Source organism: Bos javanicus, chromosome 11, assembly GCF_032452875.1.
Source record: "Bos javanicus breed banteng chromosome 11, ARS-OSU_banteng_1.0, whole genome shotgun sequence".
In the NCBI taxonomy this organism is placed as follows: domain Eukaryota; kingdom Metazoa; phylum Chordata; class Mammalia; order Artiodactyla; family Bovidae; genus Bos; species Bos javanicus.
In genome coordinates this window covers 78,097,193-78,116,955 of record NC_083878.1, presented here as the reverse complement: position 1 = coordinate 78,116,955, position 19,763 = coordinate 78,097,193, and the positions used below count along the sequence as shown (strand labels likewise).

Sequence of the window (19,763 nt, the reverse complement as noted above, 5' to 3'; positions counted from 1 at the left end):
ACATTCTCTAAAGCAGTGACTCCCAGAGTGGCTTGGGGGATGTAGGAGGCGTTACTCATGAGAGGGTCCCAGGGACCAACTGGAACGTGAAATGCCATGTGGTCTTCCCCTCGAGCCACGTGTGCCCACAAGTACAGGTGCAGAAAGTCCTGCTTAGTCCTGGTGTTGCCCCAGCCCTCTGGCCACAGAAAGCCTTTGAAGGTGATACCTGTCAACACCCCCAACCCAGTGTTCTACAGAATGCAGGTCTGAAAGTGTGTGTGTGTCTGTGTGCTGAGGTCTCACTGTGGTATGTCTGTGTGTATGTTTGTGCAGGCTGAGGTCGTACTGGGGTATGTGTGAGTGTGTGTGTGTGTGTGTGTGCGCACACTGAGGTCACGCTGGGATGTATGTGTGTCTGTGTATGCGTGTCTGTATGCTGAGGTGGCCCTGGGGTATGTGTCTGTGTGTGTGTTTTTACTGAGGTCACACTGGGATGTATGTGTAATGGATTTAATATTGATACAAACGAGGCCCAAAGGTCCCACTGGCTCCGCCCCTCTGGGACACGCTGCGTCCTCAGGACAGCAGAGGCTCCCGGGGCTGACCTTCCCTGGGCCTCAGAGTCACCCGAAATGCAGAACAACAGTCCCAGCTTCTTTCAGGGAGGACCGCTTCCAGGACTTCAGTGGTGAGGACGCAAGGATGACAGCGAACAGCTGCCAGGGGCCTCAGGGACGTGTAATGACAAGGAGCCGTCGCGGTGACTCAGGCCCGGCGGGCACTCAGGGGGGCTAACAGCCCATGGCTGCTAACGAGGGTGTGGATGACAGTCTCCCGGGACCTCAGGCCGGCGCCATGTAACTGTTCCTGGAAAGAGATGGCTCAGCGTCCTGTAATTGCCAGGCTCAGTCTGCATCCCGGGGACGTGGATGACGTGACGATGGGAGGCAGAGATACACGGTGCTGAGGGTGCTGAGAAGGCAGCCCCACGAGCCCAGGGAGAGCCTGCCGGGCCTGCGGTGGGAGGCGGTCTGCCAGCCTCTCCTCCGGGCACTCAGGGTTCCGGCAAGGTGGGAGGACTGGACTCAGGCAGGCTGACCCGGGTCCGCATCCTGTTACTTGGGACCTATGGCCTTAGGCCAGTTACCTCTCCCACCCTCCATTTTCTGTAAAAAGCAGATAATAGCACCTACATGGGGGTGGGGGGTGGGGGTGGGAAGAGGATGCGCTTACGAGGATTAAATAAGATAACGCGTAAAGAGCCTGGCAAACTTGTCTGAGGCACAGCATGTACCCTGTGGCAATCGGTCTTGCACATTTTGTCAATCAACCTCCCTGTAACAGATTAAGTCTCATTCTTCCTTCTGTAAGATCCCCCGGAGAAGGAAATGGCAACCCACTCCAGTATTCCTGCCTGGAGAATCCCATGGACAGAGGAGCCTGGCAGGCTACAGTCCATGGGGTCGCAAAGAGTTAGACATGACTGAGTGACTAACACTTTCCCCGCTGTAAAATCTGCTGATGGGCCCCTGCTGCTGTCCAGAACATTAGGACTTTGCTCCCTGCGGGTGAGCCGTATGCAACCACGAGTCATTTTTGTTTTCAAACCTATTTATGCCAGTTATACTTGCTCTTGGAATTACATAATTTAATTATTTTTTATATAAACTGCTTGCATAAATGAAGTTCTTTCTAGAACTTGCTGAGTGGCTAACACTCCCTTGACCCCTCCCTCCAGCCTTTCCACTGAATCCCCTTCACTGCCTCCCGATCAATCAGCTCTCACCCACAGGCTCCCACCTTAAAAAAAAAAAATTATTTATTTATTTTGCTGCACCAGGTCTTAGTTGCAGCATGTGAGATCTAGCTCTCTAACCAGGGAACAAACCTGGGTTCCTTGCATTGGGAGCTTGGAGTCTTAGCCACTGGGCCACTAGGGAAGTCCTGGGCTCCCACCTTTGATGGGTCAGGATTCCCTCCCTCAGAGCCCAAGGATGCTAAAGTGCTACCACCTGGGGAAGAGTCTGTGGTTCCGTGGTGCACACCCCGACCTGGGGAAGCGTCACTGGAGACAAGTGGTACCTGAACAGCTCCTTGGAGGCCTCCCTGTGGCCTTCATGGGGTGTGGCTCCTCCACTTTGGGGGGCAGCTGGCAGCAGTAAGGGGTCACCCAGGGGGACAGCTCCACCAAGGTCAGGATCGTCAAACAGCTTCAGGGCTGCAGAGAAGGGAGCGGCAGAGTGGTCAGAGGACATGCTAGCCTGTGCTAGCCTGTCCTCGGCTGCCTGGGTGGTGCAGGGTGGAGATTATCTGGCCCAACCTCCTGGCCCAGCCGAGAGAAAGGGAGTAAAGATGTCCCTTCAGTCTGCAAGGCAGAGTGTAGAAGAACCAGGCCCTTATGGGGGCCTGGCGCACCTGTGTGCCTAGCCCCGACCCTACCTCCCTGCACACTGGGCCAAAAGCCATGTGGAGGCACCTCCCTGGTTTCAAGTCTTCATGGCCTCCCCACTGCTTTGAGGAAGAACCTGACTCCTCAGCTCACTGCCCCCGGCTCCCCAAGCACCCCTCCATCTCTTAGCTCAGCCCCCAGGGCTTGGCCCCGTCTTCCTACAAGCATTCACTGAGTCCCAACCACCAGCTCTGGAAGTCGAGGTCTGCTCCCCATCCCCTCCCAGTCTCAATGCTCAACGCTGCCCTTTGTGACAAGCAACTGCAGCCTCTTTGCCTGGAATCGGCTTTGTCAGAAGCCGTGGCAAACTCTGCTGACCCCTTGGGATCCAGTTCCTCTATCCATCCTTTACCCGAGAAGCCCCTCAGCCTGGGGGTCCCCACAGGCACTGACATTCTGCTCGGACCTGTTACAGGCCCAGGCCACCCCATAATGGTCAGGAGATGTCCTGTCTATCCCACGAGAGACGCTGAGGCCGGGACTTCGTCTCCCTCTTCCAGGTGTTCTTGGGCCCCCGCACAGAGCCTGGCCCTCAGCGGGTACCTGGTACCAACTGAATTAATAGGTGACATCAATTCCCTGCCCTGGACGCAGACCTGGGAGCTGGGGGGACAGGTCAGACCCAGGGGTGAGTGCAGAGTGCCAGGCCTTCCCAGCTCCAGCTCCACACTGGACCCTCTCATGGGGTCTCTGCAGGGGACACGGAGCCTCCTGTTACAATACAAGCCACGCCGAGCCCCAGCACCCCTCTCTATCTGGTGTCCACATCTGGCTGTGGGGGTAACAAAGATACTTTCACACGAGTCACAACCCACACTTTTCAAAGCAACAAAGAAAACTACCCTTTGCTCCTGAGGGATGACTAGCATAAACATACAGCCCCGGAATGTTCTGGGCTGTGGGGACACACGGTGCCAGACTAGATTTCTCCAGCAGAAAATTCCCACCAGCTGAGTCTGTATCGTGTCAAGACTGGCATCCTGCTCGTGTGTGGTGGGCCTGACGCCCTTCACAGAGGTTGGTGGCTCACCCGGGAGACACTGAGAGTGAAGGGACACCCTGGGGATCTACTTACGGTCCCTGGGGGGTGAGTCCTCTGCGTGGCTCCGGGGAGAGGGCTTCCTGCCTGGGCCGAAGAGCCCCTCATCAGGATCAACCTCCTCATCAAAGATGGTGAGCCGGGGCACGGCTTTTGGCTTCACGGCCACTTCGGGACGTTTCTTGGGCTTCTTGGAGCTGGAGAATCACAGACAGAACTCAAGGTAGGGCCCTCTCACGAGAGCCCTGCCAGCCGAGGGGCACCCTGGTCAGACCCACACAGGCGCGGGGCAGGCTGGTGCTTGTGTCAAGAAGGACCTTGCCAAGAACCTGACAATGAGAGGCTGAGACGCTGCTGAGGAAGCAGCACAGCCCTGTGCCCAGGGAACGGCCGCGGTGGAGATGCATGCAGAGATCAGGTGGGCGTCTGCACCGCACAACCGGCTGCAGACAACTCCCAGCCCAGAAGGGCCAGCAGGACGGGTCACAGCTCAAAGGACATGGCCTCCTTGCAGGGCGCCCAACCTCGGCACTCCCTGGGGCCAAACTCAGAGTCACTGCACAGACGCTCGGACACAGGGCTGAGTACACAGGAGGCTACCAACCTTAGGGCCTGGGCCCAGGGTAGAACAGAAGGCAGCCTTGGTCAGTGCTCCGTTTTTCCCGCAAAAATCCACCTCTTTGGTGGAACCTCCATCATTCTAGAAAACATTTCAGTCCCACTGAGCAACACTCCCCCCACCTCCTTCAGGAAACCCCTCTGGCTCCTCAGAACCCCAATCGGCTCTGCACCCCTCAGGTCCCTTTATGTCTCATTCATCAGCTGGCCAAGGTCCTGCTCTGGGCTGGACACTGCTGCGGGAAACCAGGAGGGGGCTCGAGGGAAGTTTCTAGGCCCTGGGAGGGCTTTACTTCCTGCTTGGGTGGACACGTCAACCTTCAGGGACCCAAAAGCTGCAGACCTATACACGTCACTGGAAGTTATTCCGCCAGTAAATAAACAAACTCAGTTTTATTTTAACAAGATGATCCAGTCCCTGTTGGTGATGCCTAAATTAGCCATTTTAAGGTTCCTGCAAAGAACAGAAATAAGCTTTTAACTGGAAGTGGGGTTTCCGTGGGCCAATCTGCCTGCAGGGCAGTTCCCCTGGACTGAGGTCACCGTCTGAGCTCATGCTGGTGATAACTATGCGGTTGAACTGCGCTGATAGCACCGTAAACAAGGGCACAGGTTAACCAGCAGCAGATAAAAATAGCAGCGGGGTGGCCCTGGGTGCTGGAATGCAGGGCGTTCAGAGGCGGTCATTCCCATGGTCTGGATTTAGATGTCTGGGAGACTTTGGGGGTCCTGGCGGAGACGGGGAGAAGCTGGGAAAGCTGGAGTGTACCTGCTTGAGGCCGCAGGACCCACACACCTCCACACTCAGGGCCGAGACCCCAGTGGGAAGGTCTCTGTGGGTAGATGAAGAAACAGTGGTTCAGAGAAGCTGGGTATCTGCTCAAGGCCACACAGCACATAGGGCCAGAGACTCATCAGCTGTACCCAGTCCCTGCTCTTTCTTCATCCCGGGCACAAGGCAGACAGGCTCCAGCCCCAGGCCACGCCTCTGCAACGAGGCCAGCCGCCGGCCCTGTCCGTGATGCTAGGCAAGGTGAAAGGGGCCTGGGCTCCTCCAGAAACCTCATCTCCACTTCCTCACTCACTCACCTTAAGGAGTCGGGGTACCCTACTCTTCCTGGGATGCTTTCCCCTTCTGTTTTACAGACACGGCAGAGCCAGGGCAGCACGAGTGACCCCTGAGAAGTGGGCACCAGGGAGGCCCTGGCCTTCAGGGCAGGACAGCCGGAGACGGTCACAGCCAGCCGAGACACACTGTGTCAGAACCCCAGTGGCAGGCCCTGGGCACTGCTTGTGTCCCTGTGGGCTCTAGTGACCAGCTGTATTCAGGAGCCACTGGACCAGGCTTTGCCCCATTGCTGACCCTCAATTACCCATTGCCACCGCCCTTTTCTTGGCCCTGCTCCTGGATTCAGCAGGGGCTGCAGCAGTAAAGTGCGGAGATCCCCTAGCATCCCCCCAGCCGGGGTGCAGCCCCCAAGGAGGCAGGGTCGGGCCTGGCCACTCCACAGCCACCATCCGCAGATCCATCTCACTCTGAACCACCAGCTCTGAGACCTCACGTTCGCAGCCTCCCCAGCAGACGGGCACCCGGGGCCAGGGCTGGGAGCTTCCCTCTGACCAGAAACCAGAGGGAGCACAGAGAGGCAGGAGGGTCTGAAGAACAAAGGAAGAGAGTAAACAGGCATGATTGATTATCACGGGAGAAGCCGCGCGGAGACGGCGATGACTTCCCTTCCTGCACCTACTTCTGGTTCGGAGAGCACAAATGAGGCCTGGCTTTCCCGCTATGTAAGTTTTCCTCTCAAATTGTTCTTGTTTTTCTCCCTGGAGACATTTTTTAATCTTCTGTTGTCTTGAATTGAAATAAGGCGACTCTAATGGCACATGGGGCTGCTCTGTCAGGCACCATCTGAGCCCCACCCGGTTCCACCCGGGCCGTCCCGGAGGAGACAAAGAACAAGAGATACGGAGCTCTGACGGGTGAAAGCCCCGGGGTCCTGTCCTGGCTGGCCCCAGATTCAGTACCTAGGCGCTCAGCAGTGTGCCTGGTACAGAGGAGATGCTCTGTAAATATTAGGGGAAGGGACGCATGAATGGAGGGGTGGTGGAAGGATGGACAGATGGACAAACAGATAGGTGGATGGACAAGGTGACAGTACACCTCTAATTCAGACTTATTTCTACCTCGTCCCCCAGGGAGGCGGGGAATGGGAGGGAGGAGAGAGGGGATGCCAGCAGACAGAGACCCTCTGTTCTGTGGCTCCTCCTCTCACGCACCCCAGCTGGTCTCTCCAGCAGCCCCTTGCCCTTCTGTAGAGAGCTCATCCTTTCACTCCGAGTGCCTTCTGTGGCCCAGTGCTCAGTAAGTGCCTCCCAAGGGCAAGAACCTGTGCTGGGTGATGAGACCTGGCACTGTCCTTGGAAGCTCAGAGCCGAGCAGTCACAGATATATACCTGTCATCACCACATGGGGCAAGTGAACAGCCGGAGCCCAGAGGAAGGAGTCAACCCAGCCCGAGGGCTTCTGAGAGGAGGTGGCAGAGGGGTGAGCTGAGGTCTCAGGGGCTAAGGGCAGAAGACTGACACAGGCAGAGAGGCCCTCAATCTGGGAGAGGCTGCGGCAGGTATGACTCAGGCACGATCGGGTCCCCCGTGGAAGCTCTGCTCCTGGTCTAGGGAGAAATGATCAGGCCCCAAACGGGGCAGACAAAAGCAGGGAGAATGTCAGCAGGCAAACTCCCAGTAAACTCGGACAGCCGAAGTGACCCAAGGGTAGAAGGGACAAGTGAGGATGGTGCTCAATTCCGATTCAATGATACGATGGGCATTTCACATAAGGTGTCACTCCGACTTCAAGCCTGTTCCTGCCCCTCGCTCACAGGCCATGTGAGCATAGACTGAGGCTGCACACATGGGCCACGCTCCTGGCATGCCCTCCATTCCCCTCTCAGCTCCACCTGTGTCCACCCTTATGTCCACAGGACATACTACCCAGCTCTGCTGAGCCAGTCACTGGCCATAAAGGGTTTCCCCCACCGCCCTCTCTCTCCTCTAAAGAAGGCGGGTAGATCAGATCTGTTATCAGGGATGGGGCAACTGAGCATCAAACAGAGGGGTCCGCAGTGGACAGAATTGCAGCTCCTGACCCTGGGAGGGTTGTGGAAGGTGGTGGTGGTGGTTGGGGGCAGTCCCTGGATGGGTACAGGCACGTGGAAGTGTGCTCCTGCAGGACACATGTGTGCACACGGACAGATGTCAGCTTTCCTGCCGTGTGTGCCTGATTGAAGACAGATGTCCCGGTCAGGCTGCATCCTGAGCTTGAATGAGAGGCGGCAGGTGCCGCGGTTGACAGCTCTGACGGGCCGAGGAGCAGCCCTGCTCCACGGGGCTCAGGCGACCCTGTGACAGTGATTGACACCACTGCGTCCTCCCCTCTGGCCGCCCAGGGGGCATGTGTCACTGTTCCCGGGCACACCTGCCCCCGTGGTAGACCCCTGGGGGGAACCAAGAGCCCCAGGACCCGTGGGTATCGAGCGACAGAGGCACCTCTTAAGACTTCAGGGAAGATGGCGGGTACTTCTAAGCAAAGGCTCACACACAACATGACTGTTAACTTTCAAAGTCAGGGTGATGCTAAACCACACACAGAAATCGACCTCTTTTCCAAGCATGTAACTTTCCTGCTTCAAAATAAGGCACTTTTCATCTTAAATTTAGTTTTTGGGTTTTTTTCAATTAGAGAAAATTCTCAGCGTGCCGATAAATGAACCTGTGAAGTTCATTCCAGGACAATGTTATCCTTAGCAGCACTGGGCAACGGGCTTCCACGGCGATTGGATCACAAGAGTTGTGAAAATCCTGGAGGAAAGGCATTGATGCTGTGAACCCACGTGGGCCTCGCTGGGACAGGGGGGTTCAGGGACACAGTGGACAGAGGGATGGGCAAGAGCCCTGTGAAAACACTGAGGTGGGAAGGGCTTGGCACTTCCAAGTGCCCAACAGCTGGATGGCAGGTACATGGAGGGAGGAGGGGGAGGGTCTGAGGGGAAGTCAGGGCCAGGAGAGGGGAGGGGGACTCTGATCGTTCCTGAGAGAGGACCCCTGGGAAGGGATTCAGAACCTGTGTGTGACCCCGGGTTGGTCATTTCACTCTCTGAATGTTTCCTTATCTGTCTGGAGGGAATAAGGAATGCTCCAGAAACTGCAAAGTGGACCCCGGATGCCATCTTGCATCTTGCCATCTTGCATCCGAGGTCCACTTGCCATCTTGCATAGACCCCGGAGGCCAATGATCACAGGAGGACGTCTAGCTCACACTGTGTTTCAACCCAGCAGACTTCACCCTGGGCCTGAAGAAGTAAGCTGGCCGGACCACGTGGCTACCCTGGACACCCATCATTTGCTGTTCTCCCAGAGTCACCCTCTCAGCAGCCCCAGCCTGCCTCTCCAGGACCCCAGAGACCTCTCTCTCTTCTCATTCGTGGGGGATGCCATTTTTCTCTCTCTGCACAGGGGTCAAACGCTGCCCCTCACCTGGCCCAGCAGCAGCACCACCAAGAAACCAGGGCACCCTGGCTCTGCCACCCTGTTGCTTGAAAGCAAAGCACCCCTCGCTGGTCACCCCCACAATGGCCCTAAGAGACTGAATCCAGATACAAAACAGAACTCAGCCCCCAACCTACAGCAACTGGCCCAGGAAGCCTCACTCCAACCTCCACAGCGAGTGACCCCAGTGGTCGAGTGATTAATAGCTGCCATCTTCTCTAGTCTTTCCTAGGGCTTCCCTGGTGGCTCAGACGATAAAGCGTCTCCCTGCGATGCAGGAGACACGGGTTCGATCCCTGGATCAGGAAGGTCCCCTGGAGAAGGAAATGGCAACCCACTCCAGTACTCTTGCCTGGAAAATTCCATGGACTGAGGAGCCTGGTAGGCTACAGACCATGGGGGTCACAAAGAGTGGGACACGACTGAGAGACTTCACTTTCCTTCTTTCTTTTCCTAGTCTTTACCCTGCTTCTCGCTTTCTAGGCCCACGACAAAGCCAAATATGCTCACCTGACCAATCGCACAGGACACCCAACTTCCGGTTAGGCCTCTGGTTTCCCCATGTCCACAGCCTCCAATAGGGCAGACTCGAGTCTTCCCGTTTGCCCCCAGTCATCTCTCCCACTCCCCGCCTGTCTATAAGTCTCTGTAAAAGGGCGGCTGAACTCCTCCCCTGCTATGGCCCACCATGAATAAATGGCCTTTGCTGATTCTCATATGGGTGGTCTTTGTTTATTCAAACACCCCCCACAACACTCCAGATGCTGGTATGACTAGTGGATGCTGGCAGTCCCTGCAGTGGAGAATAGCCACCCCCACATCATCCACCATGGAGAAGAAATGGACCGGGTGAAGTCGGCACCCAGCACAGGTGGGGGCTCAGTAGGCGGTGACAGGGTAAGTCCAGGCCAGTAGGCAGGAGGCCGAGGCTCCTGCCTGGATGGTGCCCCAGATTGCGTAATTTTGGGAAGGTTCCTCTATTGCAACCACAAAGATGCTGGAAATCAATCCTGTATATACACTGGAAGGACTGATGCTGAAGCTGAAGCTCCAGTACTGTGGCCACCTGATGTGAAAAGCCAACTCACTGGAAAAGAAGACCCTGGTGCTGGGAAAGATTGAAGGCAGAAGAAGAGGGGGACAGAGGATGAGATGGTTGGGTGGCATCACTGATTCAATGGATATCAACTTGGGAAAACTCTGGGAGATGGTGAAGGACAGGGAGGCCTGGAGTGCTGCAGTCCATGGGGTCACAAAGAGTGGGACAGGACTTAGCGACTCAACAAAGATAAGGAGGTGAAGGCCTTTGTGAGCACAACTCCCAGGGCTGATATTTACATAACAACAGGAAGTGGAAAAGCTCCCTTTTTCATTTTAATTGTTTAAACACCCAAAGGCTTCTGGCTTCTTCAGAGCAAAGGAAACTTGAAGTAGTGATAATATCATACAAAGGAAATTTCCTGTATTTCATCCCATTTTATCTTTATAGCCACTAGGCCTGGACTTCACCTCTAATTTACCAAGAGAGAAACTGGAGGCTCTGGAAAGTCCAGCAACCCGCCCAGTGTCCACAGGCTGCTCACTGACAGAGCTGGAACTTGAACCTAGGACGGTCAGCCTTCCACCCTGCTCTAGACTGACCGTACACTCTAGGTTTTCCAGCTTCTGAAGTGGCTTTCAAACCACACTCAGGGGCCCTGGCCTCCTGCAAAACTGCCCACGGCCACCAGAGAGGTGGGCCGAGGCTGAGGGGACAGAGATCCAGAGCCCGCAACTCCTGTCCCAACCCAGGCCAATGCTACTCCCTGTGGTTTTTTATCCATCAGGGTTCTGTACGCAATTTCTCTTGCACCAAAGCGTCTACTACTCAATGAAAGCAGTGGAAGGCGCCATTTCCTGTGTTGTCCCTGACAGCATTCATTCAGGCCAGACTCTGCACTGCTGCGGATGGAGAAACACAGCTGGTGCAGCACGCCTGGGCGGGGGTGGGGGGTGCTGTGGTCACCCCAACGGCAGCTGTTGCTGCAATCACCGTGATGGCTCTAGGGTGAGCCGAGGGTGCCCATCGTGCTGCCTGCACCCTCACTGTTTGGTCCCAGGACAGATCAAGGGTAAGTGCTGTCTGTGGAGGTATAGTGTGACGCCACCAGCCCTGGGCCACAGCCCCAGCAGCGATCAGGAAGAACGGACCTCTAGCAGGTGACCAGAGAGGGAAACCGGGGGCTCAGAGTAACAGGAAGGCCTCCCTGAGCCTGCCTCCTGGAAGCCTCTGAAGGCAGCAGAGCCTGGCGGCTGGTGGGGCTGCTCTCTGCTGCATGCCCTCCTGCTTCTCCAAGACTTTTGTTAGGCTCGGTTCTGGGGGCCCCTCAGACATGATTTTGCCTGCAGAGCATGTCAGGAGCTTGTGAAAACACAGGTTCTGGGGCTCCACCTAGGTTCCAGGGGGGCCTGTGAATCTGCATTTCTAACCAGCTCCAGGGTGGTGGAGAATTCCCAGCTGGGCTCTGCTACCCTAGGCAGGGCTGGAATACTATAGGGCCCTAAGCCCAAGGGTGACAAATGCACTATTTAGAAAGAGGCCTCCAAGGAGAAGTGGCCATGCTCCTGTCCTTAGGGGCTGTCTCACTTCTAAATCTTGGAAATAGTATTAATAGTTAGGTGAGGCGATAGGTGTCAGCTGACCTTAGCATGGTGATCATTTTGCATTGTAGGTGTATCAACATTGTATCCCTTAACCTTACACAATGCCATAGGGCAACTTCATCTCAATAAAGCTGGTATTGTTGGTCATTCAGTCATGTCTGACTCTTGCAACCCTTTGGACTGTAGCCCATCAGGCTCCTCTGTCCACGGAAATCTCCAGGCAAGAATACTAGAATGGGTTGCCATTTCTCTTTTTGAGGGGATCTTCCTGATCCAGGGATTGAACCCAGGTCTCCTGTACTGCAGGCAGATTCTTTACCATCTGAGCCACCAGGGAAGCCCCTAATAAAGTTGGGGCGGGGGAGGGTAGTTGGATGAATAAACCTTGGTTAATAGATCTGGAGGTACCTGGCAATGTGCCAGAAGCTTTCAAAACCACACAATCATCCCAGAGCAGAAACTTCATCCAAATATAGGAAGCAAGACATTTTTATGCTAAAATGCATATGGTCATTTTATGAAAGATAAAACAACATTTGGATAAATAATTAGGACAAAACACATGATTCACATCCCAAAGAAATGTCCAGCCTCACCACTCGAGGCCATGGCCCAGGGCCTGGGTGCTTGCTCCCCATCTTCTGAGCGGACAAGTCCAGACAGCAGGAAGCCCAGTCTCACAGGACAGCGTGTTCATGCAGGAACCAGCCTGTCCTTCGGGAAGCTGAGGGTCCTCAGGGACCTGGAGCATGGAGGGGGGCTCCCTGAGCACTGGGGGAAGAGGAGGAGGCAGCAGGTCTTGCAGATGGTAGGCTTTGCAAAAGCAGAGAGGACATCCCAACACAGGGGAAATTAAGTCCCTAAAGACCCCTTCACTGGAGAGGCACAACCAAGACCCCCCCACAGAAGCTTTTGGGACCTTGCTCTGGGGCAGGCAGCTGGGGGAAAAGCTCAACAGAATAAACACTCCACACACAAACAAGTTCATCACTGCCTGTAACTGCAAAAACCTACAGAAAACACCACAATGTCCCCAGTGCCATTTACAGCGTATCAGTCTGATGCACTAGCATCAAGTTAGGAAGGTAGAAGCCTATTTATTGATACGGAAAGACCTAGCTGAAAAAGAAAGCAAATTATGGAATGGTGCATATTAACACAATCGCATTTTGTTAATACAACACGAGGTTCGTGACATTGTACAGGAGGCAGGGAGCAAGACCATCCCCAAGAAAAAGAAATGCAAAAAGGCAAAATGGCTGTCCGAGGAGGCCTTACAAATAGCTGTGAAAAGAAGAGAAGTGAAAAGCAAAGGAGAAAAGGAAAGATATACCCATTTGAATGGAGAGTTCCAAAGAATAGCAAGGAGAGATAGGAAAGCCTTCCTCAGTGATCAATGCAAAGAAATAGAGGAAAACAACAGAATGGGAAAGACTAGAGATCTCATCAAGAAAATTAGAGATACCAAGGGAACATTTCATGCAAGGATGGGCTCAATAAAGGACGGAAATGGTACGGACCTAACAGAAGCAGAAGATATTAAGAAGAGGTGCCAAGAATACACAGAAGAACTATACAAAAAAGATCTTCACAACCCAGATAATCACGAAGGTGTGATCACTCACACTCACCTAGAGCCGGACATCCTGGAATGTGAAGTCAGGTAGGCCTTAGAAAACATCACTACGAACAAAGCTAGTGGAGGTAATGGAATTCCAGTTGAGCTATTTCAAATCCTAAAAGATGATGCTGTGAAAGTGCTGCACTCAATATGCCAGCACATTTGGAAAACTCAGCAGTGCCCACAGGACTGGAAAAGGTCAGTTTTCATTCCAATCCCTAAGAAAGGCAATGCCAAAGAATGCTCAAACTACTGCACAATTGCACTCATCTCACACGCTAGTAAAGTAATGCTCAAAATTCTCCAAGCCAGGCTTCAGCAATATGTGAACTGTGAACTTCCTGATGTTCAAGCTGGGTTTAGAAAAGGCAGAGGAACCAGAGATCAAGTTGCCAACATCCGCTGGATCATTGAAAAAGCAAAAGAATTCCAGAAAAACATCTATTTCTGCTTTATTGACTATGCCAAAGCCTTTGACTGTGTGGATCACAATCAACTGTGGAAAATTCTGAAAGAGATGGGAATACCAGACCACCTGACCTGCCTCTTGAGAAACCTGTATACAGGTCAGGAAGCAATAGTTAGAACTGGACATGGAACAACAGACTGGTTCAAAATAGGAAAAGGAGTACGTCAAGGCTGTATATTGTCACCCTGCTTATTTAACTTATATGCAGAGTACATCATGAGAAACACTGGGCTGGAGGAAGCACAAGCTGGAATTAGGATTGTCGGGAGATATTAGTAACCACAGATATGCAGATGACACCACCCTTATGGCAGAAAGTGAAGAAGAACTAAAGAGCCTCTTTATGAAAGTGAAAGAGGAGAGTGAAAAAGTTGGCTTAAAGCTCAACATTCAGAAAACTAGGATTATGGGATCCGGTTCCATCACTGCATGACAAATAGATGGGGAAACAGTGGAAACAGTGGCTGACTTTATTTTTCTAGGCTCCAAAATCACTGCGGATGGTGATTGTAGCCATGAAATTAAGACGCTTGCTCCTTGGAAGAAAAGTTATGACCAACCTAGACAGCATATTAGAAAACAGAGACATTACTTTGCCAACAAATGTCCGTCTAGTCAAGGCTATGGTTTTTCCAGTAGTCATGTATGGATGTGAGAGTTGGACTGTGAAGAAAGCTTAGTGCCGAAGAATTGATGCTTTTGAACTGTGGTGTTGGAGAAGACTCTTGAGAGTCCCTTGGACTGCAAGGAGATCCAATCAGTCCATCCTAAAGGAGATTAGTCCTGGGTGTTCATTGGTGGGACTGATACTGAAGCTGAAACTCCAATACTTTGGCCACCTGGTACGGAGAGCTGTTTCATTTGAAAAGACCGATACTGGGAAAGATTGAGCACCAGAGGAGAAGGGGACGACAGAGGATGAGATGGCTGGATGGCATCACCAACTCGATGGACCTGAGTTTGGGTAAACTCTGGGAGTTGGTGGACAGGGAGGCCTGGCGTGCTGCGGTTCATGGGGTCGCAGAGAGTCAGACACGACTGAGTGACTGAACTGAACTGAACTGAACCAGAAGCATATACCTTCATGATAAAGGGGCTTTTAAATGTGCTTTTAATTTTTCTACGCTAATTGTATATTATTTGAGTTACAGTTATCCTAGCAGAGTATTTCTAGCCGAAGGCAGAACTATTATGGGAGAACTTCACCTTTCTTAGAACTGTGAAATCTCTAAAACAGAAAGTTAAATATGAAAACTGTGTTCCACATGGAAAGCGATGGTGAGGACATTAAGTGAAAAAGCAGAGTATAAAAGGCATGTGTGCTATGTTTGCAGTTATGTGGATCAGCCTGGGACAGGGATGCAAAAAAAAAAAAAAAATCTGCAAACAGGAGAGTGGCTGGGTGGTGAGGGTTTTTTTTCTATCTTAAGGCACTTTCTAATGGTGTAGTAACGCCTCTTTCCCTAATCAAAACCAGGTTTAACAGACAAAGAAAAACCAGGCTTTGTGCCATGGCTCGCACCCTCCCAGCAGCCCTGCAGTGGAGCAACAGCGCCCCACAGTGGCCATGGCAGGAAGGGCCGACACCTGTGGCCTGGAAACGGAGCGCCAGAGCCTGGCCCAGATGGGCGCTCAGGGTTGGGGTGGCTGGGAAAGCAGAGATGCTGCATCCACATAGGAACTGAGAGCACAGGATGGAGAAATGAGCACGCAGAGCATATCACTCCTGCAAAGACCAGTGTTCCTCACCGCAGGGTGGGGTGGGCCGCACTGCACCAAGAGGGTTAACAGGCCCACCTGGGGGTCCCAGGAGAGGCCGAGAGGAAACCTGACTTCAAGGCAGGGCTCTGGCCAAGCGCCCTCTCAGCTCTGTCCTCTATGTTCCCATCTGTGAAAGAGGGGGATAATCCTAGGGCCCTGCTGGAAGACTGGATCAAGAGCCAAGGCAGGGAGGTGGCATCAAGTCCTAACTCTGCCATTTGGGGCTGGATGAATGTGAATGAATCACCAGACCCCAAACATCAGCTTCTTCATACACAGAATGGGCCTGATGCCAGGGCCAGCTTCCTAGGGCACCATTTCCCAAGCCAGATCCACAACAGATCCAGAAAGCAATGTGGTGAGTCACGACCTTTTAAAAAAAGAATAGAAAATATCTATCCATGTAAAGGCTAATCAATTCCTGGTATTTAATACATTCTCCAAAAAAATGTTAGTTGTTATTATTCCCAATGGAGGCAATAGCACTGACTATTGTCACATTGGTTAAGAAAAGACTGACAGAAGGTCAAAAGCCTCCAGGATTTCTTTCAGGTGCTCAGCTCTCCTCGGATTCAGGAAGGAGGCCCCTGAGTGCAGAGCTGGGGATGGCACTGGGGGTCGAAGTGGGGGTCCCTGGACAGTCAGTACCTTGCCCGACAATCTGCTACTGAAGTAAAAGCAGGAAATTAAAGGCAGCCCTTGCCAACCCCAAAGAGCATTTTCCTACCCAAAAAAGAAGCAGCTTTGCTAAGCACGTCCTTCAGCCAAAGGCTGGCACAAATCACGCAAGCCGACCTCAGTCTGACGGCGAGTAATACGCAGTTACTCAGAACAACAGACAGGATGAGTTCAAACAAATACAGCGCAATATGGCCCTCGGGCTGCGCAAGGCTGATAATGAACTTTTCCCAACATGATCTCACTGTCGCTCCCACAGGGACACTGACCTCCTCCCAGGTCAAGGCCAGCATGGGGGGCTGGGAGGAACCTGACTCCTGGGCACCAAGGGCTGCAGGGCTTCCGGCTCTTGTCTCCCATCTGCCTGAGCACCTGGATCTTTCTCAAGCCTGGCTCCTTGGCCCCTCTAGGCCAGCCTCATGGTGACCCTGTGACCACATGTCCCCACGTACCCACCCTCACCATCACACAGGAGAGGAAGCCCTGCGGGCAGTGGGCAGAGCTCTCTGGACTGCACTTTTCACGCTGTTCAAGTTGAACTTGCCTCTGCCTCATCTCTCTTCGGCTCTAATTTCTTTCTGGAACAGGACTGGCCAGATGGGCAGAGACAACGTCACCCTGGGTCTTCAGTCCAGCTCTGCGGAGGTGGAGAGGCAGAAAGACGTGGCCGTGACATCTAAGCCACTTACCCTACATGAGAGCCCCGAGAGACCAGTTGCCATCACTACCCTGTGCTTCCGCTGCAGAAAACTGGAGGAGAGGGCTAAACTGCCAGGCCTCCAGCCCAGGCAGTTGGCTCCGAGGTCCCGGACAGGATTCTGAGCTCCATTTGTATCCCAGCACCATTGTTCCCCCACCCTCTGACCGCGGGCAAGGCATCTGGCCCCTGAAGACGTCAGTCTCTTTAACATGTCAAGTGACGTGACAACGCCTGTTTGCGGGGCGGGCTGTCAATGAGATCCGGGAGACAAAGGCCACGGTACATCACCTGGGGCATAGTAGGTGCTCAAAACCAACAGTTCCCAGCTTGCTTCTTGCTCCTTTGGGCCAAGAAGTGAGGGTCCTCGGGGGGCGGGGGTGGTGATGGTGCTGAGTCTGTCTGGCTCCCCATCTCCTTCTGGTTGGGAGGTCCTGCCCACTGCTTCAGCCGGTGCCCGCTGGAGGGGCCTGGGAAGCTGATGTCTTGCTCTCTGGTCTCATCTAGCCTGCAGCCCCTCCCCCAGCTCAGGGGGCTCACCATGGGGACTCACGGGCTGCTCACTGGTTAGCTGAAGGCAGTCAGAGGGCCAGGAAAGGAGATGGAACAGGAGGGTGCCAGAATCAGGACACCAAGGGGCCTTCAAGACCACAGCTAGCTGTCTCTTCTTCCCCCGTGCACGTGCGTTCACGCACGTGCACACAGAGGGAACCACAGTCTACACAGGGCTTACTCTACCTCCTTCCATCACTGTTAGCATCTTAGGGGTCATCAGTCCCCTCCAGCCTTACCTGGAGGCAGGGCCAAGGTAAACAGCCCCACCTTCAGGGCAGCGGGACCCCGGCCACGCGAAGCAAGTCACAGGCTCCATGATGAACTGGACAGAGAACCCAGGCCTCCTGGGCAGGGTTCAGAATGCCTAGGCTGCTGAAGTGTCAGGGTTGGGGTGGCAGCCTGCCAGGCCTCAGTGCAGAATGCTGGGGGGCCACCCTGTGACCAGGGAGGGGCAGGCAATACCTGGCCCAGCCCCGAAGACCCAGGAGATGTTGAGGATGAACAGAGAGCTGGTCCCCCTGAGTACCGGGCCCCCTCAGGGTGATATTCTAGGGAGATGGGTTTTCTGACTCCCAGGAGAGAGGGAGGAGCCTGGAGCAAGCCAGATGGGGGGCACCCCACCCAGAAGGGGAGACGTACCGCATGATGCCCAGAGGGTCCAGGGCCTCCTCCTCCTCCTCCTCTGAGGATTTCCCTGCATCCCCGTCCTGGTGACCCAGCATGGGGAGACCCTCATCTTCCACTCGGTCCTGCTGCTGGAAGAAGTCCAAAGCATCCTCGTCCCCTGCTTGGCTGTCTGTGTCCAGGACCGAGACATCCCTGCCGCTGAGATCCGTGGCCCCGGGGGACCTGGTGCCTGTGGAGGGAGACGGAGATGGTGCCTGGCACCTCCCGGCACGCAAGCTCCTGCACCAGCACCCGGAGCTGGAGGCCTCCTGCCGCGTCCTGGGACTAGGATGGCAGGTCTGTGTGGGTGAGTGTAGAGAGGGAGGTCAGCAAAGCGTGGGGTGCAGCAGTTACAAGCCGGAGCCTCAGAAGAGAGACAGCAGTTCCTCAACCTCTGCAGCCCGGTGCCTGTCGGGACTACAGACTACAGTCCACGGGCTGATGGGAGACCAGACAGTGTCTGGGGTCCTCACAGAACAGCTCTGGAAATGACGTGCATGTGGTGGGGCACATCGGGGAGCTCTGCCTAGCCAACCACTGATGAGACCTGCTCCGAGGGTCTAGACTATGAACTCCATGAGGCACAGTGAGCAGGTGGAAGATTCCAGGACAAACTGGGACGGCGTCACCACAAACTGGCTTACGTAAGCGCTTCTCAAAGTGTGGTCCACTGGCGGGTGTCCACAATGAGGCAACTACAGAAAGGGGGAGCAAGATCCAGAAACTTCCATAGCACCTTGGGATGCTTGTCTGCGACAGATCGGGAATAAAAATAGTTAGCCCTTCCCCCACCGATGGTTTGAGAAGCATGGGTTTAGAATGCTTGTTTAACTCTATCCAGTTACTGAACAGTGTATTTTTGAAAGCAGTGAACTTCTAAGATATATCACCCTGTGGGTAAAGAACCCATCACCATGCCACAGAGTGCCCGACACAGGATGTAACGTGTACACTGATATGACATGTGGAACTAAGTGGTATTGACTATGCTGTATTACGTTATGCTTTGTTATTTTATTAAGACAAACGTAAAGTCCCTTGCAAAATCTCATGAACCTTCCATTTCATGGGGTAAGCATCACACAAAGAACATTTTTACAGGTACGCTCAGTTGCTCAGTCGCATCCAACTCTTTGCGACCCCGTGGACTGTAGCCCACCCAGCTCCTCTGTTCATGGAATTTTACAGCAAGAATACTGGAGTAGGTTGCCATTTGATAGGTATAAATTCATTTAAATATTGCAAAAACCTCATGTGAGAGATCCTAATTGTATCTTCATTTTAGAGATAAGGAAACCGAGGCACAGAGAGGCTAGGAAAGTCAGACCACCTGATCCTGCTTCTCCATAAGTGTGTGTGTGTGCATGTGCACGTGTGTGTGTGTGTGTGTGTGTGTGTGTGTGTGTGTGTATGTGTGAAGGGGAGCTCTGCATGGGGCTGGCCAGGAGGGGAAAGGGAGGGATCAGACTATGGAGAAGGTCCCTGGTGAGCCCCGTCCAGGACCCAAGCAGTCCGTCCTCCAGGGCTGGGTCCCAGGCTCCTTCCACCCACCACCCACGACCCCAGCCCAAGCATGGCAGTGAATGAAGCCCACATGCCTCAATAGCTTGGCCGAGGTCTCTGGGCTGCAGAGGGTGCTGTGGACCACACCCCGGCCCCCTCCCCCCAAGCCAGGGCAGTGAGGCCTAGTTTTGGGCCAGGGGCCCGTAGGGATTTGGGACAGGGTCTCAGGTACCTAAGAATTCCAGCAGCTCGGGGCTGCCTGCCAGCTCAGCATCCTTGGAGATGCAGCGCAGAATCTCGTCGAACAGAGCCCTCCGCTCCCGGATGTCACCCTCGCCAACAAACAGGACCTTCCTGGGGAGCGGGGGCAGGCTGGCCGTCGGGTAACGACTGCAAAGTTTCTGGTAAAACTCCTCAATGTCGCTGTACTTTTTGGAGACCTGGAATGAGAGGAACAGGTGGTTTCCTGAGTCAAGAGGGAAAACAGAGAGGGCTGCGCCCTGACCCCCAACCCCAACAGAGGTCCCCACGAGG

The 19,763-nt window shown here is 53.9% G+C and overlaps 1 protein-coding gene across 4 annotated transcripts in view; it reads right to left on the bottom strand.

Annotated features, from left to right (window-relative positions):
* Nucleotides 1-19,763, bottom strand: part of HS1BP3 (HCLS1 binding protein 3) — a 48,482-nt gene that overhangs the window by 5,604 nt on the left and 23,115 nt on the right. For all 4 annotated transcript variants that reach the window (XR_009739528.1, XM_061433202.1, XM_061433203.1 and 1 more), the window contains exons 3-6: nucleotides 19,462-19,669; nucleotides 17,700-17,916; nucleotides 3,507-3,667; nucleotides 2,065-2,200 (exon numbers count right to left, since the gene is read on the bottom strand). Coding sequence is in view for 3 of the 4 variants with exons in the window: in XM_061433202.1 (XP_061289186.1) it covers nucleotides 2,065-2,200; nucleotides 3,507-3,667; nucleotides 17,700-17,916; nucleotides 19,462-19,669 (722 nt within the window). In the remaining variant the exon portion in view is untranslated. The remainder of the gene's footprint in view (nucleotides 1-2,064; nucleotides 2,201-3,506; nucleotides 3,668-17,699; nucleotides 17,917-19,461; nucleotides 19,670-19,763) is intronic.